Source organism: Podarcis vaucheri (assembly GCF_965113315.1).
Source record: "Podarcis vaucheri genome assembly, chromosome: 2".
Classification (NCBI taxonomy): domain Eukaryota; kingdom Metazoa; phylum Chordata; class Lepidosauria; order Squamata; family Lacertidae; genus Podarcis; species Podarcis vaucheri.
Window position 1 is genome coordinate 93,089,910 of NC_138760.1, and position 21,155 is coordinate 93,111,064.

General features: G+C 45.0%; 1 protein-coding gene across 7 annotated transcripts in view; it reads right to left on the reverse strand.

Moving 5' to 3' along the window:
• Positions 1-21,155, reverse strand: part of GRIP2 (glutamate receptor interacting protein 2) — a 388,526-nt gene that overhangs the window by 73,021 nt on the left and 294,350 nt on the right. For all 7 annotated transcript variants that reach the window (XM_082209301.1, XM_082209299.1, XM_082209298.1 and 4 more), the window contains exon 2: positions 530-610. In XM_082209301.1, the coding sequence (XP_082065427.1) occupies positions 530-610 (81 nt within the window). The remainder of the gene's footprint in view (positions 1-529; positions 611-21,155) is intronic.

Below are 21,155 nucleotides of genomic sequence, written 5' to 3' on the forward strand. Positions count from 1 at the left end.
GCAGGACTTGCATGCCTTTTCATCAGATGCAATTTTTCCTCCTTTTAATTTTTGGAGCCAACCTTGGTGCAGCAACACATCTCTACTGCCATTGGTGCAGACCATAGTTTACTGCATCAGGAACTAGCATCTGCAGGCAGCTTCCAGGGCTCAAGTGCCCCCATTAGAGCTCAGCAACATTAATCCCTGTTTTAACATGCCCCTGCCCCCCCCAAGACACATGCATTTCTGGCAGCAGCAATTTTAATTTCCCATTATGACCCTGATGTAGTGTTGACACAGTGGGAAATATTTAAATTAAAACCTACGACTTCAGCTACCAGGTGAGCCTGTGGCCAGGAGTACCCACCCAACTTCTGCTGGGATGTGAGCACTGCACCAATCCCTTCCAATAAGCAACCCACCTGCCAGAAAGTTAGCAAAGCGGCTCTACCACACCCAGCAAAGCACTTTTGGTGGTTACCAAACTAAGAATGAAACCTAACTGACCTCAAAAAGGTATACATGGCTAAAAGAAAATGTCATTTACCTGGTATACTTTGCCTTCTTGAAACCAGGGCTGTATCCAGTCCACCTGAGTCTTTGCTCCCTTTCGAGTAAGGGCCATCATCTACCAAAACAAAAATCACAACAGACTGATGTGCAAATTATAAACAAGTGCTTCCTAACCTGTAGGTCACAACCCACGAGTGGTCTGAGGGCTTTATAAGCAAGCCCAAAATAATCATTGCTTTTAATTCTTAATTGGTATGACAAATATTTCTTATAACTTTTTGTTTCATTGACATTTTATAATGCTGTGTTGATACCAAGCATTTGAAAATGTCTCACACATTTTAACACTTGTGAACTCCACGTTGCTGGCTGGCAGTGCCTGAGCATCACAGGTAAATTTTAATAGTCACTCAGAACAACCCTCAGTGTTAAGCTAAGGGTGATTTCAATTTTTCCTTACCCAACATTTAACTAAATAAAAAGAATGAAAAATTGTCCAGTAGCACCTTAGAGACCAACTAAGTTTGTCCTGTGTATAAGTTTTTCATGTGCATGCACACTTCTTCAGATACATACCAACATTTAACTATTACTTTTCTGCGAAAGAATCAGAGAAGTTTGAGTGATGTTACTGCTAACACAAAGTTGTCTCTCCATACAAAACAACAACATCAGCTCACTGAATCCTCATGTAATAGGGCCCTCACAAATAAATGTTTGGAACTCTGGTTATCTGAATTTTGGCTCTGTAAACCTCCTTGCAAAGTCCTTTTATAACCTTTAGAATTAGCGTACATGTTACTGTGGCTGTAGAGATAGTGCGGAAAATGGCATTCATGGTGACTTCTCTACCACCCACCATAGCATTTAGAGGCTTCTTACAGTCCTTTGGAGGCTGGCCTTGCCATCTTGTAAGCAGCCTTACTAAAGCTCCATCCCCTTTGGCAATTGGTGGAAGAGTCAAAAGCGACTTACAATGGGTCAAATCCAACAATGTCATTGTGTGCCACGTTTTCCCACACCTCTATCTGCTGTGGAGAGTTGGGGAAATCGTCATGGCAGATTTGAAGGGTGCAGGGAGTGCACAGAGGAGAGGAAGGGGACGTTCCATTGCAGGAGTGTGCAGTGTGCATAAGGGCCACATAATGTTGTGGCAGGGCAATGCTGTGAGGCATGTGGAAGATTGCTTTATACCTAAGACTAAACATGACCTCCCTACTTCAGTAGCACTTTTCCAGGACAGCAGTGATAAAAGGACAATCTGATTTATTTTTCATGAGATAACCCTTTAAGGGTGAAAGAACATCACTCCCATATGGCTTTAAGCATGCCATAATACTTGCGCAGAAACTCATGGTCCTCAGAAATGGAATCATACATCAGGATACCAACAGAGCACTAAATCACTATACTTGAATTCAATCACCTGTTCCCTTGCATCCTTTTATTTCAAAGTCACCTCTCCCTGTTGCAACTTCAAAGTGGGGGTTGGGGTGGCGGCACAGAAACAGTATATAAAAGAGTATCAGCTTAAAATGCTAATGGTATAATTAAATATGGATTTCACTTCTTATGTGCATTTCCCCCCCAAGGAGATACTTATTTGCCAGGAAATAAGAACTCTCAAATCTCTTTTCCTCCCACATTTACTGACTGTATCAAATCACAGAAACTTCAATACTGATAGAACGAAAACAGTTTTAAGGGAACCCAAGGGTACAATTCTTGCAATGCATCTCACTGCAGCCTATAATTTACTGCACAGAAGGAGTTAACTCCCAGTGTCCCAAACCCACTCAGTGTCTAATAGGTACTTATCAAGTATCTGATCACTGCAGCACCCACTGGATATTCGGTTTGTACTGGAAAGTAAAAAATAAAATAAAAAATCAACCTGATCAGCTGCATAGTTGAGAGTGGTGGAATCGTACAGAAATACCAGTTTTAAATGCAACATGCTTGGGAAGCACTATTAAATTTCAGTCACTTTGCATACCGTAACTGTGGAACCCATACTGGAGAACAGCTGCATGCGTCAAAGTTAAACCTAATTCATAGTACAGTATTTCTTTTGCGGGGCTTAGGGAAAATGCTAATCTACCAGAGCCCTGTACACATACATGCCCCATTCCCCAAGGCATAGGCAGGGTTCCTTGTGCCCTTGGCAGGCAGCTGTATTGGTGCCCCCACCTGGAAACAAAAAAATCACTGTGCTGCAATAGGCACATTAGAAATCACTACATTTTACACAACCCAAGTGCTCAAAGCATCAGGAGCGAGGGAGAGGCGAGGAGGAAGGGTGAAAAAATGTGCATGTGTTTCTGCTGCAGTTTGAGAAGGACAGGAAACTTCTTCCGTGTTTGATCTTGTTGCGACAGCGGCATTGTGTCGCTACACACACATACAGTACACAACACATGCCATAGTCTGATAGGTGATTTTTTGCACACACACTCCAGGCCTGGGCCCCCACATTTGCCAATCCTGAGGTACACCTCTGCCCACTCCCTGGGAAAACAAGCAGAGTTTAAGGCAGAACCATTGTTATTGATTTTGAGGAGTGCAGTAGTTGATGGTGCTGATTTTTTTTTTTTTGGCGGGAGAAAATATGGAAGCACCTCAATGCTCTGAATGGCATCAGCAAATGCTCTTCACACACACACACACACACAAACACACCCCTGCTGAAGTCAGCTGGCTGTTTGTTTTTTACTGGATCAGCAAATGCAAGCAGTTTGCCTCCCTAGCAACACTGGAACAGGATGGAACGTGCTCTGGGAAAAACTTCCCCACCCCAAACACAGGAGCATATAAATAGGATAGAAAGAGGACCGTGAAGTTTATATATATATATATATATATATCCATTGACCAGATGGATTCCATACATCAAAAGATGCCCCCCCAACGAAATTTGGTAGCAATGTTGTTGTTTTTTAACGAAAAGTACGATCAAAACTAAAAAACATCCTTTCTGGAATGTCTCTAAGATGGGGGCCTGCTTGACAATATGTGTCAACTAACAACATAAAAAGAGCTGTGTTGGATTAGGCTAAAGGCTCATGAAGCTAGCACCCTGTTTTCACTGCAGTCAACCAATCAGTAGCCTGCAAAGTAGGACCTGAGGACCTCTCCAGTTACAGTTCCCAGCAAGTGGTATTTGGAGGCATACAGAAATTATGCTTCTTGCTTCAGAGCTATTGTTGTTTCACTTCATATTCAAATTAATTTAATAAACTGCAAAGATGCATACGGTTAATGGTCTAAAATTTTATCGTTTAGTCGGGAAACAGCCTGCCCAATATGAGTATAAAATAATGATAATAATGACGTTCATTTCAACCATCCAGGTAGTCTGACAAAAGTTTGGACATGATAATGGCTTCCAAAGCACCTCCCCAAGCACTTAAAGCTACAGGTGGGTGAATCTGTCAATTTAGGTCCCTTTCAGTTTCTCATGTTTTCCCAATCACAAGTTCAGTTCTCCATATTTTCTTATCAGTTTGTGATTTTTTAAAAAAATTATTACGCAGGTAATAGCTCAATTTGTAGAGCACAAGACTCTTAATCTCAGGGGCATGAGCCCCCTGTTGGGTGGAAGATATCTGCACTGCAGGGATTTGGACTAGATGACCCTTGTGGTCCCTTCCAACACTACAATTCCATGAAGATTCATCAGCAAATTTACCCTCATATACACATTTTGTACACTATTTTGCCAAATGTACACACACTGTTTGCAAAACCATTCCCCCTAATAGAATGCATTTTATTTTCACTACTATCTTTATTTCCATGCACATTTAAACCTAAGATAATGCATTTTTGTATACATTTCTTGGCTGGAGAACAGCACTGCAAAATACAAAAAAGGTGCAGATTTCAAAGGCTGGCTGTGTTTCAGTTCACATGCTGTACAAATTAGGTAAGTTAGCTTTTAAATGTGAAGTGAATCAAATTTATCCCCTCATCCCTATTTCAAACCATGCCTTGGATACTTGCCAGAGCGCTGCCTTAACAGTTCCAAGATAAAAAAAGAAAATAAAAACTGACGTAACATCTTTTGGGGTGCCATAGTGAGCTCAGGGTGGCATCTGGCAATATAAGGGGGATTTTTTGTTGTTGTGAGAAATTACCTAAAGCATTTCTATGGGACAGGCAGGCACACAATTTCACCACTGTGAGTTCCTAGTCCAGAAGCAGAGACTGACTACATTAGGGAGCAACGGAAGCAGACTTCACAATTACACGGATGCCCCAGACATGCCATCAGCCATCTGCTTCTCATTACAGACACCTCAGCAATCCCTTCCCCAGCACCAAGCGAGAGTGTTGAGATTTCCTTTTGGTAACCCCAAAGCAACATCAGATGTAACACCCTCAGCATCAGTAACACCCTGCCCCAGAAGTGCAAGTGGTGCAGAGAAACAAATAAGCTTGACAGCTAAGCTAGCATTTCAAGAGTGTGGCCCAAGGTAAACCAGCTCATCATCATCAAGAGCCTTTTGCAAAACAGCTAAATGGCCTGAGCCAGCAATAATAAATCCACTTTCACCATTCACAATTAGCCATCATTCAACAAAGGTGCCAGTCAACAAAAACCTCTGGCATTTCACTGACAGTTCAGATGGCAAACAATTAGCACCAAGACTTTCCCTCTCTCCCCTCCATCCCCTTTGAGCTCTTCTCCCCAGCAGAGGGGAGGATGCTAAAGTGTTTGTTTTTGCTCATTATCTGACTGAAAATGTTTGAGCAGTCAAGGAAGGTGCCTGCTGAAGTGTGAATTGGCATTTGCTTGCATTCATTTCCCTGCTGTGCGCCTTTTGTTCATATCTGGCTGGCTTCCTGCTTTGTCAATCAGGTTTACTTTATTAGATATATTTCCCTCCTCCCTTCTCTACTCCATCTTCAATTAAGTCTCTTATATTGTGTGTTAATATCCTGTCCTCATTCTTAGCATGTCATCTTAGGAGCTTCATGGGAACAATAGGCTCTTAAGAGCTTTCCCTCCAGAAAAAGAAAGTGGGAGATAAAAAAAAAGAGAGAGATCTGACACCTCTCCAAATTTTAACCTCCAACTAAAAGTGCACTGTGTATTAGGACATGTGTGCTCATGTCTACCACTGAAAAGTTCTTTTTGTGATGGTTATAACTTCAGCATATCACGAGATGTGCAGAAAGGAGCGTTCACATCAGACATCCTGCACAAAAAGATACTATGTGCTACGTAGATATATATTACCTCTGCAGGGGAAGAGCTGTGGCTCAGTGGTAGGTAGCACATTTGCTTTGAATGCAGAAGATCCTGAGTTCAATCCCCAGCATCTCCAGACAGCCCAGGAAATATCCCTCCCCATAAACCCAGGAGAGTCAGCTGCTGCAGACAATGCTGATCTAGATGGACAGCTTCCAATATGCCTAGGTAAAGGTAAAGGGACCCCTGACCATTAGGTCCAGTCGTGACCGACTCTGGGGTTGCAGCGCTCATCTCGCTTTATTGGCTGAGGGAGCCAGCGTACAGCTTCTGGGTCATGTGGCCAGCATGACTAAGCCGCTTCTGGCAAACCAGAGCAGCGCATGGAAACGCCGTTTACCTTCCTGCCGGAGTGGTACCTATTTATCTACTTGCACTTTGACGTGCTTCCGAACTGCTAGGTGGGCAGGAGCAGGGACCAAGCAATGGGAGCTCACCCTGTCGTGGGGATTTGAATCGCTGACCTTCTGATTGGCAAGTCCTAGACTCTGTGGTTTAACCCACAGCGCCACCCACTTCCCTTCCAATATGCCTACATGGCTACTATTCTTGTGCAGGCTGTCAAGAAATTCCCCAATGCCAACAGAGCAACAATGCCCTTAGTTTCTTGGCTGGGAAACTATGACATCCACTGGTTTGAAACTGTTTTGTTTAAAGGGAAGGTGAGCTCTGGAAATGGTCACTGATGAAGAACAGATTTGCACGGGGAGACAACAGAGTGTCTTCTCCAGTACGAACCTCTCTGAGCATTGTGGTTGCTTGCAGGAACAGCCCAAGACTATTTTCCACCTGAGGTGAACAGCATGAGGGCAACTTTCCTCCCTGGTTCTATGGCAATTGAATTTTACTTCAATAGGGTAGCTTCCTCCACTGCATCTGAAGGGCGAGAAGCTAGCTGAAGGGATGCAGGGCAGGCTGAAGGGCACACAGAGCTCTGCTTCTTTGTATCACATCACTGGAGCCTTGCTCTACCTAATGGTAGAGCCTGCCTGATTGTTTGAGATAACCAGCCACAAGGAACATGGCATTTTTAGCAACTATAACATCAGACATTTCAGTGATTTCCAGCCCATGAAAGGTGCCCCCCTCCTGTGTTCCACATGGAACACCTTGCCCAATTCAGTCCAGATTCAGTTGCTTGACTTCCTTACACAATATGATGTTTATACAAGCGTAATTAATGTTGGAGGCACAAACTCACATGGGATAGCAGCTCATCTTCGACGTAAAGAATCACAGTGTGTGAATAGAATGCATACCTAAGCAGTTTGGGGGTTTTGCTGGCAAGGGGGACAGGAAGTAAGTGTTTTTGTGACCATGAGGGTTTGTAAGAATTCTTTTTTCCTTCACGCTCTGGCTATTATAATACTAGCAGGTTGGCAGCAGGGAGAGAGAGCAGTTTCTGCTCCAGGATGGAACCTGCCCCACTTCGAAGAGAGTGATGAGAGGAGAGTGTGTACACCCTAGGTGAGAGATAGGGGTATCATGATCCATAGGTTTCCTGTTCCCTTGCTTGAGGGGGTTAAGGAGTGTTCCAACACACATTCAGCACGATTGAGAGGTATTTTGCGATTTTTATATCGTTTTGATGGATTTATTGTGTTTATTGTATTTTTTTATTGTATGTTTCTTTTGTATTATGATACTGTTCTCCACTTAGAGGGCCTCTGGGCCAAAAGGTGGTGTATAAATAAATGGTAACAGAATAAATCAGCTGTATTGTCAGAACTGGCTTTCAGAAAGGAAGATCCACCCAGGAGGCAGACATGCTTTTCATACTGAAGAGCTGCCCATTGTTAAGGCATTCTTGTCCCACAACTACATCCTCAGGTGCCAATCATCTGAATATTTTTCAATAGCGTTACAGTCTACTTATGCAGAGCTAAGTGTTTGGAAGAATAACAGCTTTGTGTAGATAGCAGCAACATCCCTACCCTGTGCAATAAATGGTCTTATTTGTTCCATTTGACAAGCTCCTGAAGTTTTGCATCCGCATTGAGTGAAACCATAAGCAACATCAAGAAATCCAATTGCAAGCTTGATGTTAAAACACTGGCAAAAAACCCCTCCCCAATCTGTAAAAATTCATGTGGAACCTGACTTGGTAACACAAGGTATACAGAAGAATCTCAAAAAGAGAGGAACAGTTGCATTATTCAGGTACGTGTTTCAGAAACTGGCAGTACCAAAAGTGTCTTTGCATTTTAATGTTTTAATTTTTTTTTAAAAAAGGAGGAAGACGGAAGGCAGCATAAATCCTACAATTCCATTGTACTCTGCCCTTTGTAGTAGCAACACATTCACACTTCTATACTTTCCTTGACAGTCCTCAAGTTGCTAAAAATCCAGTGTCTTTTCTCACTGTTAAGTGATGAGCAAGCTTTACCTCCACTTCCCTGAGTTGTAAGAAGTTCAAGGGGAGGAGAGACGACTGGATACTTGTTTTTGTATTATTTCATTCATTTAGAAATATACACAAGCAGAACACAGGAGGCAATAAGTAGCTTAGTACTCCTACAAGCAGCAAAACAGATGGCCCTCTTCAACACCTCGGAAAAAGAATTACTTGAACCCACAAAGGTGCCTTCTAGCACTCATGCTCTGCTTCCTTCCAAGTCTCCCCCTCTTTCTTCCAGAAATAATTCTAAATTTACCTCACACACAGATGCTTTCCCATCAACCCTTCCTCCCAGTTGGTTGGAGGACCATGCGGTCAAGGGAACCCCTCCCCCATTCAATCCTCTGAAGGGGTGTAGCCCAGTCATAACTTTACCTGAAGGACCATCTTGCCCCACATATCCTAGCTGGGAACAGTGATCCTCTGATGGACCATGGTTAAGATTATTCCCCAGAGCTATGGGAGAAAATCTTCAACATATGATTGCAACGAGAGCGGGGAACCTGATTTTAAGAAACTGTATTAAATTTAAGCAATTTGGTTTGATTTGTAATAATTTGGAAAATCAATAAAAATAATTTTTAAAAAGAGTATTCCCCATAGGTACTCCTGCCATACTAGAAACCAGACCTTTGGTTTTGCTCTGTGAAATCGACTACCGATCAAACGTGGATGAATGCCTAGCCTGGGATTCAACTAATGTCAGTGGAAGCCCTGTGCAAGGACTTCCACTTGCACAACGGGTCATTCCCCCCTCTCCTCTGCCCCTTGTGCCTACAGAAATGGGCTCTAGCGGGTGAGGGGAACCCTCAGAATAGCCCCCAGGGGAAGAAGAGGGAGGATTGTTCTGTCTGGCAAGGTGACATGCTTCCGCTGATGGAATGACAAGAAAAGAGCGATGTTGAACACCTTCCCTAGCGTTCTTGCTTTTAGTTAGCTATTGGAAATTTAAATGTTGAAGAGAGCTATCAGCCATTTTATACTACATATACTATAGATAATTTGAAGCTTTTGGGATCTGCTATTTAGATTGTTAGGGACGCAGGTGGCACTGTGATCTAAACCACTGAGCCTCTTGGGCTTGCCAATCAGAAGGTCAGCGGTTTGAAACCCTGCGACAGGGTGAGCTCCCGTTGCTCACTCCCAGCTCCTGCCAACTTAGAAGTTCGGAAGCACACCAGTGCAAGTAGATAAATAGGTACCACTGCAGCGGGAAGGTAACGGTGTTTCCGTGTGCTGCTCTGGTTTCAGTGTTCCATTGTGCCAGAATGTTCCATTTCCTGGCCACATGACCCGGAAAAACTGTCTGCGGACAAATGCCGGCTCCCTCGGCCTGTAAAGTGAGATGAGCGCTGCAACCCCAGAGTCATCTGCGGCTGAACTTAACTGTCAGGGGTCCTTTACCTTTTATTTAGATTGTTATGTATACACTCTGACTCTTATCTATGCTTATAAATCCTTAAATAAAGAATTAAAACAAATAGGGTTTCCACCTCAGCCAGAACCAGGCCTGGGAAAGACAAAGACTCAGAACAAAGCAACTTCTGGGCACCATCTGTCATAAAGCAAAATTAATCTGTTCATTATCTGAGCCAAGAAAATGGACCTGGGGCAGCCGAACTTTCCAGCAGTTTTAAAACTGAATGCAGGCCTACATTCAAGTGCTCCTTTTTTTAAAATCATGTACCAAAAACTGAATGCTTCAGGAAAGTTCTCTCAGTTCTTACAAGGTTAAAAAAGGGGGAAACAGTGACCTACAGTAGGTTGTTGTCAGAACAAATGGAGGGCTATATAAATGGTCAGCGGCAAACAAGAGTTGCACCACGTCTCTTTAGCCTTTTTTATGGCAGCAAGAACAATTTTACTCACAGCCGTTAAATCAGCGGACAAATCACTCAGCCAGCAAGAGACCATTTAGGAAAGACCAATGAGAGAGAAAAAAATGCCAAAGCACATAACAATTCATTTCCCTCATTGAGCAGATCCTGCTCTCAAAGTCCATTTGAAAGACAGACCCTTGTGGTGAGTGTGCCAGCTGCAATTGGCAAACCAGATAGTCTTTGATTCTGTAATGAGTCAAATTAAGCAGTCTGCCTGCCTTTTGTAAACCTGACATCTTTTGCACTGTGTGATAAAGAGGGCAGCTTGCTGCTCCGACATCTTCCTAACAAAGAATTTATTACAAATCAACGCAGCTTATAAAGTTGTAGGACATAGTTAACTTTATCCCTTCACTCTGGGCATTTCTCTGCATCCCAATGCCATTTTTTTATTATTGTGGGTGGCTGCTAGAGAGGAGTCCAGCAGCATCAGCAACACTTGGTTGGTTGCAAAGGAGGCTTTTTGCAAGGAGTTGCAAGTGTCTCTCAGGTTAAGGCTCCATAAAGTCAGACATAGATCGGACTTACTTCTGTAGACATTGGCTACATCCTTGTCAGCAATGTCCTAGATATAATAAAAAATGACCACCTTCCTTCCCATTTGCCTCTCCCCTTGCTTCCTCAGCAGCAGCAGCAAGGGGGCTTTTAACTTTATTTGGTATAAGTTGTTTAATTTAAAGTTACTGTGACTTTTTATAAAGGATCTGATTGTTATTATTAACGTTTGATGTTTTTTTATTATTTTTGCGTGTGTTGGAAGCCGCCCAGATTGGTGGGGTATAAATAAAATAGCAACAACTACAACAACGAGACAACAGCAATGAAACATCATCAACAACAACAAGAAGAAGCCCCACGCTATCCAGTGGACGAAGCCCCATGCAAATGGATCTGTTGAGAAATGTAGCAAAGGAAAAAAAATCTACTGAAAGCAAAAGAGCTGTACTCTGAGAATATGCCTTGGAGGAAGTGGCTTCCTAACACAATACAGGAAAGGGCTGAAAAATGAACCACCTAACATTCTTACTGTTAAGCCTTTGGGGAAAGAAACCTCCTGTCACGCTTACTTATCAGACCAACAATTGAGAAGGAGTAAGCTCATTTAGGGATGACACTAACTTGGCATTTCCTTATCTGACTATTAAAATGTCACTTCTAAAGTTCCCATTAAAGAGCTGCAGTTAGCTGGGCTTTTTTATTAAAAAAAAACACACCCCACGAAACCTGGATTTATTGTAGAGTCCAGTGCAAGATAAACAGGTAAATCCATTAATCCAGGTGGAGAGAGGGAAAAAGCAGAGGTAAAAATGTTTCTCCTTAAAACATACACACATAAAATAAGGTTGTTTACAAAATGCTTCTTTCAGAATAATTACATGCTGCAGTTTGAAAAAAACAAAACACCAAGGCCATGAGACAAGACTGCTTCATGGGAATGTATATTTAGCGCAATATTCTTATTGCAAAAAATAAAAAAATAAAATACATACCTCTTTTCTTAAATAGAAAGACTGTTAGGAAGGGAACATGATCTGAGCCATACTGAAGTTGTAACATGAAAGTCTTATTAATCCACAAGCTCAGATTTTCTTTCTTTTTTTAAAAAAAAGGTTTGTCAGAGCGGATGAACATTAAGAAAGCTATCTTGTGCAAGTAACTCCAAATGCTAACAGCAACCACTGTCAGGACTTTAGCCTATTAAGAAGAAATTTGTTCTGTTTCCAACAGGCAGCCAGATAAAGAGGCTGCTGTTGCTGACATTCAACAGGAAAAACAATACCTTCACCAGTTCAGAATCACATAGTGCCCTCCAGATATTGTCGGACTACAAGTCCCATCATCTCTGACCAATGGCCATGCTGTCTAGGGCTGATGGGGGCTGAAGTCCAACAGCATCTGGAAGGTACCCCAATGACTGCTCCTGTACTGGATTCACACTATTTTCAAAACTACATTTGTGCGCCACCCTTCCAAGCAAAGTTCTCCGGAATATGAATACATATGAAAACACTTACGTAAGACCATCCAGTGAACTTCATGGATGAGCTGGAATTTTAACTCAGATCCTTCCATTTCAAATTCTCTATTATATCCACTATATTGTACTGTAAAGCACCGTGTCTCTTGGAAGCCCCATACAACTTAACACAATTGATCATATTCCTTTCCCCACTGCCAGTACTATTTTATCTTTAACACAATAGTTTAATATGGGAAGCCAAACAGCAAGAAAGATCTGCAACTGCGAAGTATGGAACTCCCCGCCTGCCCCCTGATACCCACTGCTAACGTCCTGCAGGCCCTCTTGCCAAGCACTGCTCACCTGGGTCAAACACACCCTCACAATGTGTGGGTGAGGGACAGGCAGAAGAGAGGACAGTCTGTGCTCCGGTGCCATTTTCACTGTCAATAATGATCTGCTGTTCTTTCTCTTTCTACACAATTGGGTTGCCACAGTGTTTAAATACACGGATCTGCCATCGGCTCATCAAATGTTGTTGAGTATCTTATTTACAGTATTTGTATTTACAAAAGTATTTATATGCACCACCCTCTCATAAAATATATGGGCAGCGACAGAACACAGCAATATAACAACATTTAAAGCCCATTAAAAGCAGTACAAAACAATGGAGATGCCTGCAAAACCACTGAGGATGTTACTACACGGAGCTTGCCTCCTAACTCTTGGCTTGAATTTTACTTTGATAATTTACCACCTCTACATATTTTAGACATAACATTTATCTCAAGCCAGTGATAAATCGCCATGAGCATTGCAATGGCATTGCTTTTGTATTTCTGGTTGAAGCTGGCTGGAAGCTAGGAGCCCTGATCTTTTTTGCACCACTCCTGGAAATAGGCAGGATAGTAAAACCTGCACTGATGTGCAAAATTCAAGAGTAGGACGAAAACAGGGGAGGAGTTATAATATTTCCTGGACATAAAAGGTAAAGGTAAGCTAAAGGACCCCTGAATGGTTAAGTCCAGTCAAAGGCGACTATGGGATGCGGTGCTCATCTTGCTTTTCAGGCCAAGAGACAGCTTTCTAGGTCATGTGGCCAGCATGACTAAACCACTTCTGTGATGAGTGCCAGAGCACATGGAAAGGCCATTTACCTTCCCACCACAGTGGTACCTATTTATTTACTTGCACTACTATGCTTTCTGAACAGCAAGGTTGGTAGAAGCTGGGACAGAGCAACGGGAGCTCACCCCGTTTCGCAGACACATACCAGGAAGCAAAGTAGCAGTCCAGTGGTATTCTTGGCTTGCTTCCTATGCTAAGTAAAGATGAGGAATATATAGGATGGCATGCCTTCCAGAGCATCCACATTAAAACATCGCCTGTGTTTCAGTCCAAATTCATTTATTTGCTTTTATCAGTTTCCAAAAACAATTCTTCTCAGCAGATTAATAATTCTGTACGGCTTCCTAGTCTTGCTAGAAGCAACCCGCTTTTCTATCCTTGAGAAAAATCACTGTCACACTGATGGTTTTGCAGCACCACTAAAAGAGAGACCTTAAAAGTATATTGATTGTTCCAACAGAGTATGCTAGATTCTACCTGAAGTTTCATATGGAATTTAATCACAAAGCTATTCTAGGGCAGTTTCATCCTGTTTCCCCAATTCTTTGCTCTTGACATCAGAAAACTTGTTGAAAGAAATTAGGAGGGGAAGTGAGTATTTTTACCCCTAGCGGAATGTTGGGAGAATTAAAAGCGTCACTGGGCTATTGCCATCTCCAAAGAGGGGCCGTACACAAATCTTAGATATACAATTATATTCAGAAAGTGCCTTCACACTCAAAGCTCAGGCAGGTGTTTATCAGTTCAATTCTCCCACTGGAAGCTGTCCAGATTCAATTGGTGTTTTGAAAGAGAATTCCCCCCACCCCTTTCTCAAAGAAAAGCCTTCAGAAGCTACAATTGCTTAGGACAAAATGAATAGCCATTTCCAGAGGTTTCTTTTACTGGAGGGGGGCAGGGTGAGACAGAAGAGTTGTAACTAGTAATTTACATTTTGTGTGAGGAGGGGAGAAAAATTGTGACTGATAATTCTCTCAACTATTCCCTTCTGCTTGATATAACCAGGTATGAAAATTGAAGAGAAGGATGCAGGTTTTGGAAATGGTGTGTGTGTGTGCGTGCACACACACAGACACACACACACACACACACACACACACACCTTTCTCAAAAAAATTGGCAACATCTACTACTGAGGTGTAAAAATGTATGCTTGTTTTGTGAAAATATGCATGTGCACACACATGCATGAGAACTAAAAAAAAAAGTAGACTGATTATCAGTGTAATTTGGTTACAAGAAGCAAGGAGAGGTTGCCATCCCTTTGGAATTGGGAGAAAGTTGGGGGGTGGGGAAAGCTCCTCCTCTGCTTTGGCTGCCCATGGAAGGGCTTCTTAAAAGTGGGGACATTAGAAAAGAGGGGCTTTTCTTTGAAAAAGGAGGGTAGAAGTAGTGTGGGGCCTATTTTCATCCTCGTTGCCTGCTGGTCTTGTGGAGCACGAGGCAGGCAACTGCTCTGGCCACAGAGAGTTGTTTGTTTCTTTGGTGCTTGTGTGTGTATGGATTGGTGGAGGAAGAAGCACAGTATCCATCTGTTTGCTGCTCTATCTGTTTTGTTTTGCTGCCTGCTGGTCACATGGCGCAACAGCAGGCAGCTACTAAAAATGTGTGTGTTGGAGGAGGGAAGTGTAGAATTCGCCTATCACTCATTTTGCTGCCTGACCGCCATGTGGCAGGCAGCGACTTGAGGGACTTTTTGAAAAAAGGGGGTGGTAGAGGAGGAAGAAATATGGGAATTGTCTCTCTGCTGCTGTGTTTATTTTGCTGCCTGATAGAGCAGACAGCTACTTAAAAGTTCCTCAGCTGAATATGAGGGTGAGGGGAGGACATGGCAACTCTTTCCTTTTTCCACCTAACAAGGGTGCCAAATCAACTTTAATTGCGTAGCCTGAATGTTGCCAGCATGTGATTGAGTCCCACCTCAAAATAATGACAGGCTGGAAGGACCTTACAGATAATAATTACTGGCACCTTGAACTGTCCCCAGAAGCTAAGAGAAGGCTGTTGCCAAGTAATGGAGTTGTGTGCCCTCTGTTGCCAATTGTTGTCAAGCTAACTTCCTATCAGAAGTTAAACACTGACATTTTATACTAGTTGCTTTTGGCAGTTCTCAAAAGATATTTGTCATAAAACATATTGCAATACTCAAGTCAACGAAGGCCTGGATCAGGGTGGCAAAGAAGAGTGCCAGCCATCATGTCAGGTGTAACTGCCCTCCTCCACCCCCCAAAAGCAAAAGAGCACTATCAGATTGCAAACACACTAACCTGGGGGAAGCACTATCTCATTTTGGCCAGGAGATACTTCTTTGCTTGCTTGGGCCCAACTCCAAATCACCACTTCCTCTGTTTTATCAGGATCCAGCCTAAATTGTTAACCTTTATCTAGACCTTTTGGCAGTCGCTTTTCAGTAACTGAATTTTGGGCCAATTTCACAATACTATCTTTAAAAACCAAACCGAGTTGGTTTTCAACAGCATAAAATGATACTGCATTCCAACGTCTGTGAGCATCATGGAGATAGCAAACAGAAAACAGCTACAGAAAAGGGACTTTTCCTGTATGGATAAAGAGGGGAGTTCAGTTTTTCATTTTAAAGGGAACATACCCAGTGTGATTTTTCTGGCGGTACTCTTCCCCCACCCGGAGATGCTCAACTGCATGGGCAGCCATGGCATCAGCAAAGCCCCTCCAGGGCCCTGTTACCACTGTCTCCTTGGGGCTGGCCAGAGCCCACAAGTCCTGCTCCCCAAGGAGTGTGAGAGTGGAAAGTGGTGTGTGGCACACTTCCTCTGCCATGCACTGTGCTCTTCTGGCCGTGTGCATTCTGGTCAACTTGCTGGCAGAGCTCATGATGGGAGCTGTTGGTGAGTACCAGCACCCCTTTTCTGGAAAAAAAGGCACTGAACTTTCCTCTGCAATACTTCTTGAAAACATACAGGAATTGAAAAGCAGCTTTTAAAAGTCGCACTTCCCCAGATTTTCTGATGGAGTTCTCCAACCAGAAAACCCTTAAGCATTCTTCTACAAAAATGCTTATATCAGTAGAAGTTTGCAAAAAAATGCGTATTTTGGTGAAATCAACATTGAAAAACGCATCATTGATGTGCAAAGCAGTCTGCAAAAATGTGTACATCCAGAGAAATGGATTCTATAAAATACTGATGAACTTTCATGATGATGATGATTTAAAAATGTGCAAAGGAAGAATGAGAAACTACCGTGTGAGACCATGCAGAGAAAACCCATTAGGCTAGACTAATAATCACCTGGCATCACTGCCTTGAGTCTGCTGAGCCAGGTAGAATTGAATAGCATATTAATCCAATAGGCAACCACAACATGAGGAGTTCATATCTCTTTGCAGCAGTACTGTTCATGTATGGAGGTGTTTGCTTTGGCTCTTCCAGATTATCACTCTAAAGACTATGAAAGCCTGTTTTATCCTGACACTTTTATTGCGTTATATTGTATTGTATTGTCAGGGAACTGACATCGGAGGAAAGGGAAGTGGTAAGGCTCCCAGAGACTGGGAGAGAGTCAACAGCCAAAGCAGGGACCAGCAGGGGGAGCGCGGGGTCTCTGGAGGAGGATCTCAGTAATGCTGAGAGAGACGCAGCAGCCCAGGCAGGAAGCAGCAGGGGAGAGAAAGGGGTGAGAGACACTTCGAGCGAAAATAGCGGGGAGGTGTCAGAAGCAACTGCAGGGAGACCCATGCTGCGCCGGAAGCTGCCACGTCGTGAGTCCAGGAGACGTGTTTCCGTTAAGGAACTTCTTTGCTGGAAGCGCTTCCGCAGACAGCCACTGTCAGACTCTACTAGTGACTAGAGCAGACATGTCTGAGGAGCTCTGTCACACACAGAGGTTTGTGGGGTCGCACAAACTCTGAAGGGGCACAATTTTAAGCACAAGCAGCTAACCATCCCTTGACAGCAGTCTGACAGTCTCTGTACGCTGCCTGTGCAGGAGAAAGCATCATGAGCAACCCAGTCGGAACCGGAGACGCAGGGGTTGGAGCTGGTCCAAGCTTGGAAGAAAGGTATCAAGCTCTGGAGGTCCAACTTGCGCTGCAGACGGCGAGGCTCGAGGAGAGAAGGGCTCAGGATGCTGACAAAAAGGGGAGAACCACTCAGTTCCCCAGAAAGGTACCAGGATTGGTGCAGAAGTTTGGGGGGGACCCCAAGGATTACCATGCCTTTAGGACTGAGATGCAATATGCTCTGAATGTGCAGTTTGATGAGTTCCCTGATGAGGAATCGCGAGTTGCGTTCGTAATTGGGCATCTTGAGAAGGGGGCGCGGGACTGGGTTCGACCCCTGATGGCAACGCACAACGATATCCTAAAGGACACTATGAAATTCTTTCGTGCAATGGATATCATGTTTTCCAGCGATATTGAGGAAGGGTTGGTACGCAGACAGCTAATGGCTTGCAAGCAGGGAAGCAGATCTGTCCGTGAGTACTGGACTGAATTTACCATGCTGATTCACAGATTGGGGTGGGATTTATCGGCGGCACCCATTCAGATGCTATTTGAAGAAGGTCTTTCTTCAGCTGTGAAAGACGAGCTGGCCAGGAGCCCCAGGGCGGGGTCTATGGATCAGCTGACCAAATCTGCGCTGACCATTGGAGCGCGCCAGGAGGCAAGAGCCTTGGAGAGGCGGGAAGGGAGAGGGGAACGTTGGAAGGAGTTACGCATTCCAGACATTCCTGAGCCAGCTTTCCCGCCGGCAGAGCCGATGGAAATCGGAACAGCCCGCGCGCGCGCAGTTTCAAAGCCCAGTGAGGGGGCGAAGAAGGAGGGAAAGGGAGCCCGGAAATGCTATCTCTGCCAACAGCCAGGCCACTTTGCCAGAGTCTGCCCCCAGAGGAAGGAATGGCAAGGGATGGTGGGAGCTGTTGAGGGGGAAGAGCAGGGAGAAACGGAGCAGGTAAAAGCCAACGCCTGGTTGCCAGCAGGGCACTGCAGCCAGGCCAAAGAGCAGTGAAAGTGCCCCTTCCCCAAGTGCCAGTGCCAGAAGCTCCTCGACCTGCTCTAGTGATTGAAGTGTCGCTAGAGCTGCAAAATGGACACCCCCTAAAAATAAAGGCGCTGTTGGACTCAGGCAGCTCCTGCAATTTCATGAGCAAGGAGTTTGCTGCTGAACACCAGATACAGACTATCCCTTTAAGCAACCCCCTGCAGGTGACCACGATTGATGGCAGGGAACTGTTGGGAGGAGGCGTCAGCTTGCAGACCGTCCCAATGATAATGAGGGTGGCAAGGCACACAGAACTGATAGCGTTTAATGTGGCCACCTTGGGAGGCGCTCCCATTATTTTGGGAATGAGCTGGCTAGCCCTACATGATCCGCTGGTGGGCTGGCATCAAAGAGTGGTTTCCTTCGGTTCCGCACACTGCTTAGAACACTGCAGGGCGGAAAAGGGGTCAGCAGGGGCCCAAGCCACCCTAGCAGGGACGGAAGTGATGGAGAAGGGGAAGGTGCCACCACAGTATGCTGATCTCAGCGACGTGTTCAGCGAGAAGGAAGCGGACCAACTACCCCCGCATAGGCCCTTTGATTGCCAGATCAATTTACTCCCTGGAGCACAGCTTCCTGTAGGCAAGTTGTATGCCATGTCAGACAGGGAGATGCAGGAGTTGCGAGCGTTCATTGACAAGAACCTGAAGAGAGGCTTCATCAGAGAGTCCAAGGCAGCGGGGGGTAGCCCAGTGTTTTTTGTGGATAAAAAAAACACGGACAAGCCGAAGCTGGTATGTGACTTTCGGGCCCTAAATGCAGTGACAGAGCCGGCGGCTTTTCCTATGCCCAGGATTGATGATATTTTGACCAGGGTGCGAAAAGGAAAGATTTTTACAAAGCTGGACCTAAGGGGGGCGTACAACCTGATACGTATAAGGAAAGGGGATGAATGGAAGACCACCATGTTCACCCCTTTGGGGGCATTTGAATACCTCGTTATGCCTTTTGGATTACAAACAGGCTCCGCGTGTTTTCAAGCCTTTATGAACCATGTACTGGGGCCTTTGCTCTACAAGAATTGCGTGGCCTTCTTAGATGACGTGTTGGTGTATTCGGAGAATGAGGAGCAACATGTGAGAGACGTCAGAGAAGTGTTGAGCAGGCTGCAAGCCAACAGACTGTGGGTGAAACTGGAAAAGTGTCAGTTTCATACCAAGGAGGTGGAATTCCTGGGGTACCGCTTGTCAGACAAGGGGTTGGCCATGGACCCCGGCAAGGTTCAAGCGGTGCTGGAATGGAAAACACCCAAGACCAAGAAGGATGTGCAGAGGTTCCTAGGGTTTGGAAACTTTTATCGTAAGTTCATCCGAAACTTCGCCCACCTGACGGCGCCCATCACGGACTGTCTCAGCAGCAAAAAGAAGTTTGTTTGGACGGGGGAGGCGGAGCGAGCGTTTGAGGAACTGAAAAGGGCCTTCGCCTCTGACGAACAACTTCTACATGTGGATTTACAAAAAAAGCTGAGGGTCGAAACAGATGCTTCGGACAGAGCCATAGGGGCGGTGCTTCTTCTGCAGCCGGGGAAGGAGGGGTCAGAGTGGCGACCGTGTGCCTTCTTTTCGCGAAAGCTGAACAAATCTGAGAGAAACTACACGGTGCACGACCGGGAACTTCTTGCGATTTATGAGGCCTTCCGGAGATGGAGGCATCTACTAATTGGTGCACAACAGAAGGTGCAAGTGTGCACGGACCATAAGAATCTAGAGTATTGGAGAACTGCGCGAGTGCTCAACCAAAGGCAGTTGAGATGGGCCCAGGAGTTCTCCAAATTTAACTTTGAGATTTGTTACGTACCAGGCCCGGAGAACGTTAGGGCGGACGCTCTCTCACGCAAACCTGAATATTTGGAGGGAGAGGGTGCACCCGAAGAGACCCATGTTATTCCCGAGGACCGCTGGGTGTGTGGGGCGGCTTTGGTGGGGCAAAGGGAACTGGTAGAGGGAACGGTGCAGGATGAAGACGCCCAGGACAAACTCAGGGGTCTCAGGAGGGAGGGAGACAAACCCGGGGGTTTTGAGGAGAGAAACGGGGCGTTGTACTACAAGGGAGCGTTATACATACCTGAAGGGGAATTGAGGGAAAAGGTACTCAAGCAACTGCACGATAGCCCCACAGCAGGGCATTTTGGGCAACACAAAACCATGTGGCTGGTTACCAGGGAATTCTGGTGGCCCAAGGTCAGGGAAGATGTGCGTGAATATGTGAGAGGGTGTGACCGATGTCAACGAGCCAAGGGGGAGAGGCGGGCACCGGCAGGTTTATTAGAACCACTACCCACGCCGGAAAGACCATGGGAGGCAGTGGCAATAGATTTCATGACTGATCTGCCCAGGTCCAAAGGGAAGACAGCCATTATGGTTGTGGTAGACCTGTTAACCAAGATGGCCCACTTTATAGCCTGCTCACATGCGGTCACAGCAGAAGAAACCGCTAAATTGTTTGTGGAAAATGTGTTTAGGTTGCATGGTGCCCCCTTGAGGGTGGTTTCGGACCGAGGGAAACAATTTACTTCCAGGTTCTGGAGGAAGCTCATGAGCTTATTGCATGTAGAGGTAAATTTTTCCACTGCCCGTCATCCAGAAACCAATGGGCAGGCGGAAAGAGCTAATGGTGTCCTCCAGCAATATTTGAGGTGTTATGTGAATGACAGAGAGAATGATTGGGTGGAGAAGCTGGCGTTGGCAGAATTTGCCTATAACAATGCAGAGAACGTGTCCACGGGGATGAGCCCTTTTTTGGCCAATCACGGGTGTCATCCCCGAGCCTTCCCAGGGGGGGAGGGGGAGAACTGGAGCGTTCCTGCCGCAGAACAGTTCGTTGAAGAAATGGAAGCGATCCATCGCCAGCTCCAACTTAATTTAAACAGGGCGAAGGAGGAATATAAGAGGCAGGCAGACAAAACCAGAAGGGAAGGGGAAAGCATTAGGGTGGGGGACCAGGTGTGGCTGTCCACCCAAGGGTTACCATTTAAAGGAGGTTGTAAGAAGTTAAGACCCAAAAGACTGGGCCCATT